This window comes from Tarenaya hassleriana, unplaced genomic scaffold (assembly GCF_000463585.1).
Source record: "Tarenaya hassleriana unplaced genomic scaffold, ASM46358v1 Cleome9, whole genome shotgun sequence".
NCBI lineage: Eukaryota > Viridiplantae > Streptophyta > Magnoliopsida > Brassicales > Cleomaceae > Tarenaya > Tarenaya hassleriana.
The window spans coordinates 3,703,375-3,711,231 of record NW_010971389.1 but is presented as its reverse complement, the minus strand read 5'-3'; the positions used below and the strand labels follow the sequence as shown (position 1 = coordinate 3,711,231).

General features: G+C 38.6%; 1 protein-coding gene across 4 annotated transcripts; it reads right to left on the bottom strand.

The window, feature by feature from the left end:
- Window positions 1-33: 33 nt before the first annotated feature.
- Window positions 34-3,181, bottom strand: LOC104804278 (probable protein phosphatase 2C 46). Of its 4 annotated transcripts, none has more exons than XM_010528512.2 (5): window positions 3,013-3,181; window positions 1,802-2,223; window positions 1,266-1,633; window positions 809-1,045; window positions 34-500 (listed from the first exon to the last, which is right to left on the bottom strand). In XM_010528512.2, the coding sequence occupies exons 2-5, from the start codon at window positions 2,109-2,111 to the stop codon at window positions 243-245; spliced, it is 1,173 nt and encodes a 390-aa protein (XP_010526814.1). In that variant the 5' UTR covers window positions 2,112-2,223; window positions 3,013-3,181; the 3' UTR covers window positions 34-242. The 4 variants fall into 4 exon arrangements, with proteins under 4 accessions (XP_010526814.1, XP_010526817.1, XP_010526815.1 ...); XM_010528515.2 differs by having other exon boundaries at window positions 1,802-2,218; XM_010528513.2 differs by lacking the exon at window positions 3,013-3,181 and adding an exon at window positions 2,729-2,899 and having other exon boundaries at window positions 1,802-2,218.
- Window positions 3,182-7,857: the final 4,676 nt, after the last annotated feature.

The window sequence follows — 7,857 nt, the reverse complement described above, 5'->3', positions numbered from 1 at the left end:
ATTTCAGACAAAACATAAAAACCCCAGCAGGAATTCACAAGAGAGCTACTTAGGCATGTAATAGAACATAAACAGATCATCTTTACCAGGTCAGTTCGAACTCCAGGAAATGCAGTGTATCTCTACAGCTATCTCTACCCATTGGCTATAAACGTAAAAGATGATACATTTCTGTCACATATAAACCAAACTGTACCCAACGACAAAAACCCAGATTCTGGATTTGGCTTTTATTATCATTATCAGACAATGCTGGCCTCTGTGGGGGCTAGGGTTCTTGAAGGTATATGGACGCCTCCTCCTCTCAATGACAGAGAAGAAGAAGAGCCTCCTTTCGCCGAGCTCACGAGATTTGAGTCCAAGAACACAACCACCACCGTTATATCGTCATGGAAATGGCGACGAACGCCTCTCTCTATCTTCTTTAGATCCGAGTATCTCATCTCCCTCTTCTTTGCTGCGTCGTGTAATGCCGTCTTCACGAGCCTCTGAGCGACACCCTGTTGGAGTGAGATGACGAGCCATGTGAGAAAAGGAAGATTTCTAAGAAAAGTCGAAACTTTCTAAGATTACATCACAGAATCTATTAAATGGACAATCAATCCTTAGAATCAGAGCTGTTGATGCTAGAAAAACACTAAAGATCCAAACTTTAGCAGAAGGCATAGGTTATAGATGGTATGACCCTATGAAATATGCCCTCGAAACTCGGGTATTTGGTGTAAGTATAGTATGGATCCATGAATCTGGGGGCTCAGTCCAAGAAGGAAGATTGCAGAGAGAGAGAGAGAGATAAATATATTCTTACGGAACGAGGATGATTCTGAACGATATCCACAGCTTCTTGATTGCTGAGGTGCTCCCAGAGGCCATCTGAAGCAAATATAACAAACTGATCATGAGGCTGGAGTTCATGAACAGAGATAGACGGCTCAGAGCTCAATATCGGTCTCTTAAATGGCTCCCGGAGGCGAAACTTTGCATACAGTGGCTCCCTGTTAAACTCAGCCTTTTTTAGATACACATCACCGATAGATCTTGAAACCTGAAAGACTCGGAAAAAAATGAAGTTTCCCATTACAAGATTTCACAGAACATAGCATGCAGGGCAGATTCATGGAAACGCAGCCCTCATAATTTCAGAAAACATGGAGGGTCTAATAAATTGTAAGATTTGAACATATTTACACTTGTTCACTAAGCCCTTGTGGATAGAATCTTAGAATCTCCCTAGTTTAGTTTTATCTAAGCAAGAGCCGCCTTACCTGTATTAGGCCCTTCACACGCCACACGTTATGCTTTAGAACCACAATCTGTGAGTCATCGGGATGCAAAGAATGCATCTCCTGCCTTACAGACTCTATGGCCACGTTATGTTCAGACGAAAGCTGGATGGCAATAGTCTCTCCGGTAGCCTTCATAAGCCTCCCGAGCACAGCACGGGAATCTCCTACATTGGCAACATATAAGGTTCCATTGCACATAACACCGGCAAGACAGCAAGACCCAACGGCGGCAATCTGGGGCTTCATTGGCCACTGCTTCGTCACTACAGACAAAAACCCTTCTTCTGTTGCTTGATATGCTTTCTTTATTACATCCGCTGACATGGATTTTTGCTCTGTCGCAAACCCTGAAAGATAACACTGTGATAGTAAGAAACAGAATGCAGGTACAAACAGAGAAATAGATCCCCTCTTTGCCCAAGAAATCAAAACAATGTATCTCAAAGAGAACCTAAACAATCCCAACATGTATTTTCAGACTTAAGATTTCAGGAGAAAGAGGGTTTTCTTCTTACTCTTTAGATGCCGGAAAAGATGATCATTGATGTAACGCGAAGTCTCGGGCCCTCCATGGCCATCATATACTCCGACAAAAGTACCGTAAGGGCCAGCATCAAGGAAACTCAAAGGACCGGATTCGATCTGGCTCTGATCTTCCAGCAGATTGTTAGCCTGAACCACGGCCATGGAGAAATCACCAGCCAGATGCTGACCAATATCTTTGTACCAGAGAAGCCCGTCTTGTCGTCCCGTGGCATCTGAACCCGAATGAGCTGAATAGGGTCTCCAACATGACCTCAGGAAATTCATTAACTTTGATAACATCCCTCATTTCAGCAAAGGCCAACCTCTCTTCAAGTGTGCTTCATTCAAGTAACACCAGTCTCTGTTCCTTCAATTTGCCCAAATAAACCTCTCCAACGCCCCCTTCACTGTTCTGCAGAGAAAATGAAACATCAAGAAATGGACGGCACGAGCAATCAAAAGCGAAACTAGGGTTTAAGACCCGATCAGGACAGAGATCCTGCAAACGGGAGTTTATCCAAACGTTTGACCAATGGGACACTGCAGAAAAAACCAAACAACTTGAACTCGGAATCGCCTCCATAATTGACACGTTGAGTTCAAACTCAGATCAGAACAAATGACCTAATAAAGGCCAAGACTTTGAAGACGAAATTCAACCCACGAATCAAAATCAGAGAAAATTTCTAAACAATCCACATCATCAACTGTTGCAGAACTTTCAGCGGTAGCCACGAAAACTACATCGGTGTTCACATTTCCAAAATTGCAACAAAGCCATGGTTTTGACTTAAACCCTGAATTTCAAGTGACCGGAAGGATCGAAAAGAAACCGACCCATCATCTAAAAACCCAGGAGGAGAGAGAATTCAGACCAAACAAAAGGCAGGGGAAGAGATAAGACAACGGGAACTCACTGCACAATTAAACTCGCAATTACTTCGACACCGTTTCCGTGTCAATGAAACAGAAAAGGCATCAGATCTAGAGGATCCTTCGGATCAGAAACAGATGAACAACAGCTAGGGAGTTTCCTCTCTCTCTCTCTCTCTCTCTCTCTCTCTCTCTCTCTCTCTACACACTTCTCCTTCTGATTGAAGGAAGAAAATAAAGAGTGAAAAAAAAAACGGATAGATGGACGACATCATCGGAAACCAATTTTTTTTTGTTCTTTTTTGCCGCAAACAAAAAAAAAAGTTACCTTTTTATCTACAGTATGATTTGACAGGAGGGGGGAAATGAGAGCTTTTTTTTTTCTTCTGTAGTTTTATTTCTCTGTCTCAAGCAACAATGAAATAAAAACTGTCTCGATGAGAAATCCGATCGGAGAGAAAGGAAAGAAATGGAGGAGAAACCATACACGGAGAAATACGTGTATTCATAACTGGTGTGTGTGTGTGTGTGTGTGTGTGTATATATTGACGTATCACCAGGCGTATATATATACATGTAGTGTGTGTACTGTATTATTATATTTCAACATTTCAATAATTTCATACCAAAAAAACATTTCAATAATTTCAAGAAAATTTATCCAAAAAATAATAATTTCAAGAAAATTTACCCAAAAATTAATAATTTCAAGAAAAATGTTAAAAATAATAATAATCATAATGATTTCGAAGAAAATATTTTAATCTCGAAAATAAAACCTCTATTTTTTAATCATTAAGGAGCAAACAATAGAATCTATCTCATAATTCATAATAGATCTCTCTAAAACTTTGGACTCTATGCTGGAATTTCAAATATTAAATTTATTTAAAATAATGATAACAAATCAAAATAAATGTATTTTTTTTCATTAAAAAGACAGCTCGTGTGTTATCTTGATACGGTAGATTGTAATTATGGTCGATATTCATATGAAATCAACGCGAAACTTGGATTGTAACATATTCTATTTCTTCGATGCGGCAATTTAAATTATTGCATACAAAATTGCATTTTCGAAAATCAGCATATAGATTAGATATCATATAGGTCAGAAAAAAGTGAAATTTAGTGATTTTGTGCTTCGGTCATATACAATTAAAGCGAGGTAAAAAAAAAAAAGGGAAGAGAGAAGCTATAAATTTGTTTTTTTATCAGAAAAAATATAGTTTTTAATAATAAAAAAATTATTAAAAAAAAAGGAGATGAGGTGGCAGAGGAAGAAAGGAGGCACGTGTGAAGTGCACGTGCAGTTGAAACAAGTGGCCAACACCACGAGCACTTGTGTTACCATTATTCCTTTTGTGTTGGATCCTCTCTCTCTCTCTTCTCTCTCTCTCTCTCTCTCTCTCTCTCTCTCTCTCTCTCTCTCGACGTACTTGCGCCTCCATTTCTATAATATCGTAATTTTTTTATAGCATCAAATATCTTTTATTTTGTAGTTTATTAATTATATTGTTTTTGTAATGCTTTAATCTTTACATTAAGTTATTTTTATTTAAATCATGTGTTTACTAAAATATTCGTTTTTAAGATATATTTTCGTTAGACTATTTTTTTAATATGGAGTTAATATCTGATTTACGGGGTGTATAATTACACTTAACTACTGAAAAGTGGGTATTTATTGTGTTTGTTGTATATTTATTATGTGTTGTTACACATAATTAGCGTGAGTAATCAAATAATTTGTTTTATGTATATTCCTCCATCTTCTACTTATTATCCATCTTTAATACCGACAAAAAAAATGTCAACATACACTTGATATTCAACTACCTAGATAAGTGTTGGGCCAGCTCGGCCCAGCGGCCCATTTGGTTTTTTGGTGAAAGAAAGGAACGGCCCATCGGCCGAAACGTGGCGTTTTGAGCAACGGGTTAATGAACCCTAACTCTTGGCGAGCATTCGTGGAGCGTGGCGTGTGGCTCGAGGCAGAAGGTTCGAGAGAGAGACCGGAGGAGAGAAGAAGGCGATGACAACGACGGAGCTTCCCGGCGTCGGTGAAGCTCGGACTCAACGGCGGCTCAAGGTAAGTGAGTCGAGGTCGGTAAGGTGGTTGTTCCTCGTCTTTCTTGGTTGTCTTCGGACTGGTTTTCCGATCGACGAGTCTCCGAGTTGTGGAGCACCGTCGGTTCTTGTTCTCCGATGGTTTCTTCCGTCTTCTAGTGGATTCGCCGGCACCGTCCGGCCGAGATGTAGGCCCGAGAAAACTCGGTAACCGAACTCGTTAAAACTCTGACCACTTTGTGAAGTCGGTATCGAGTTCTCACGGCCACTCCGACGCTCGTTCGTGCAAGAAGAAGAAACGACACCAGAGTTTTAACGAGTTCGGTTACCGAGTTTTCTCGGGCCTACATCTCGGCCGGACGGGGCCGGCGAATCCACTAGAAGAAAGAACAGAACGAAACAACAACCGGCGACCTCCACAGAATACTGGAGGTTCACCCCGAGAAAGGATCGGAAGAAACAAGACAGACCATGCTCACTCTCGTCTAGTTTTTTTTAGAATACCGTAACTTTTAGATCGAGGGATCGGTCGGACCAAAATATATGACATACCAAAACCTTGGACGGTATTAAATAATTTTTATAAAAAATATCACTCTGCATTTGCATTCACTAATTTTTTTTAATGCAAAATTAAATAAAATTTACCCATTTACATTGGTTATTAAAATGTTGTTTCAAATTATTCCTTGGTATTTGCATGAATTTACCATGTTCCTGTCCTGTTGGTCTCTGGCTCTCTACCCACATTCAATCTGTTTTTTTTTTTTTTTTTAATTTTCTCATTTTTTTAAACTGTGAAATGATATTAAATGTGTTGGTCCATGTTCCACCGCACACCTATACCTGTTATCGAATATTTCCCTCGTGGAACCACCACAACCATTGAATCTTCTGGTCAGTTGCGGGTTTGTATTATTTTGATCATATGTCATGCTGGGAAATATTATATAACCTATAGTTTTATTGCAACTATTCATCGCTTCTGCTTTGTTTTCTTTCCAGCTCTTATTAATTTGTATTCACTATTGTATTGTAAAGATTTGGTTATGGTTATATGTAAAGATTTTGGTCCGACGTACAGATAGAAATTAAGTCCAATAATATATGATCCAGTTGAATTTAATTTAAAACTGATTGGTATGACTTTTAAAAACAGAGTAATATAATCCAAATCCAAAGTCAACCCGATGAGAATATATAATAATTGAAAAAAGTAATTTTAATAAATAAATATTTTTTAATAAAAAAAAAAGGAAAATGACATTTTCCTACACCAATTTAGTAAAATGTGACCTTTTTTTACACGAATTCTTAATTTAACAAAAATCTACACTATATTATCAAATATCCCAAATCTATATACGAATTACCTAATTTTACTGCAATTTACTACACAATCCGAAACGGTGTTAAAATGTCCGTTAATTGATGACGTGGAAGGCCACGTGACGGCTGACGTGGAAGGCCACGTGAAAAATTTTGCCACGTCAGCCCGCCACGTCAGATTTTCAAAAAAAAAAAAATTAAAAAATTAAAAAACATAAAAAAGTAAAAAAAATACATATATACATATACATACATACAAATATATTTATATATACACACATACACATATATAAATACATATACATGTATACATGTATATATATAAAAACATATACAATGCATATATATATATATATGTATACAAAATAAAAAAAAATACATATATACATACATCGTCATATCTATATACAAATACAAATATAAATATATATACTCTTATGTATAAATATATCTATATATACATACAAAATAACAAATATACACATATGGATTTGATGACGTTTAGCTGGGTAAGAGGTCTGGGTAGACTAAAATAGGCTGGTATAGGTCTGAGATTGACTGGTTTAGGTCGGTATAGATCTGTAAGGGCTGTTTTGGGTCTTGGTTAGGTCTGGTTTAGCCAAATTTGAGTTAGTCTAGCTTAGTCTAGGTCTGATCAGTAGGTAATTAGGTCAAAATAGGCTTGGTTAGGTCTGATTAGAGTTTAGAATGTCTATAGAGACATTGTCTAGGTCTGATCAGATTAGAATCTGATTGTAGATTTAGGTATTATCTAGTTTAGGACTAGATAGGACTCCTAAGTGCCAGGTTTGAGTCATAGAGTCCGGTACATTGACCGGTTAGGTCTGATTAGTTGGGATTTGACTAAAACGGGTTGGTATAGGGGTTGGTTATGTCTAGGATCACTAGGTATAGGTCTGTAGGGGTCGGTTTGGATCAGGGCAGGTCTGTAGGAGTTGGTTTTAGACATATATATGATCTGATCAGAAGTAAAGTAGGTCATATTAGGCTTATTTTAGGTCTGATTAGGTTGTTAAAAGTCTAATCAGGGGTTGGTAAGTCAATAGGGGTTGGCTTAGGTTTGATGATTAGGACTTTTAGGCGATTGACTAGGACTTAGGGTCATCTAATCAGGGGTTGGTCGACTAGGGTTGGCTTAGGTCTGATTAGGGTCGTGTGATGGTCTAGTCAGGACTTTTGGTCATCTAACTAGGGCTGTTAGGGTCTAAGTATCACTTGGGTAGGTCTGATTAGGACTTTGTGAGGGACCGGGTAGACTCGGGATCGTAGGACTGGTTAGGACTTTGTTGGGGGCCATGTAGACTCGGTATTGTAGGTCTGATTAGACGTAATCAGGTCTGTGTAGCCTTAAGTTAGGTCTGGTTAGACGTAATCAGGTCTTAAGGTAGGCTGTGTTTCGAGTCTAATAGGTCGGTTAGGCAAAATTATGCCTAGGGTAAGTCCAATCAGGTTTGTGCGAGAGTCTAGGAGGTCGGTTAGGTAGAAATATACCTTGTGTTAAGTCCAATCAGGTCTGGTCTAGAGTGTGTTAGATCCGTTTAGGTAAGATGTACCTAGGGAAATGTTCGGTTAGACTTGGTTTAAAGTCCGCTAGATCGGTTTAGGTTGAGTGCCTAGGTTAAGTCCTGTCAGGTCGTGTTCTCTAGGTCTTGTAGGTCTGATTAGGTAGAGACATACCTAGGTTAGGACCGATAGACTAGGATTAGAGCGGGTTTAAGCACGGCTAGGTAGAAATATACCTAGGGTAGGTCTT

Excerpts from the sequence above, each read along its gene's own strand:
- LOC104804278 (XM_010528512.2), bottom strand. The coding sequence starts at position 2,111 with ATGTTATCAAAGTTAATGAATTTCCTGAGGTCATGTTGGAGACCCTAT. Across the intron at positions 1,634-1,801 it reads TCTTTTCCGGCATCTAAAGA|GGTTTGCGACAGAGCAAAAA; the intron begins GTAAGAAGAAAA and ends GTTATCTTTCAG. Across the intron at positions 1,046-1,265 it reads GTGTGAAGGGCCTAATACAG|GTTTCAAGATCTATCGGTGA; the intron begins GTAAGGCGGCTC and ends CGAGTCTTTCAG.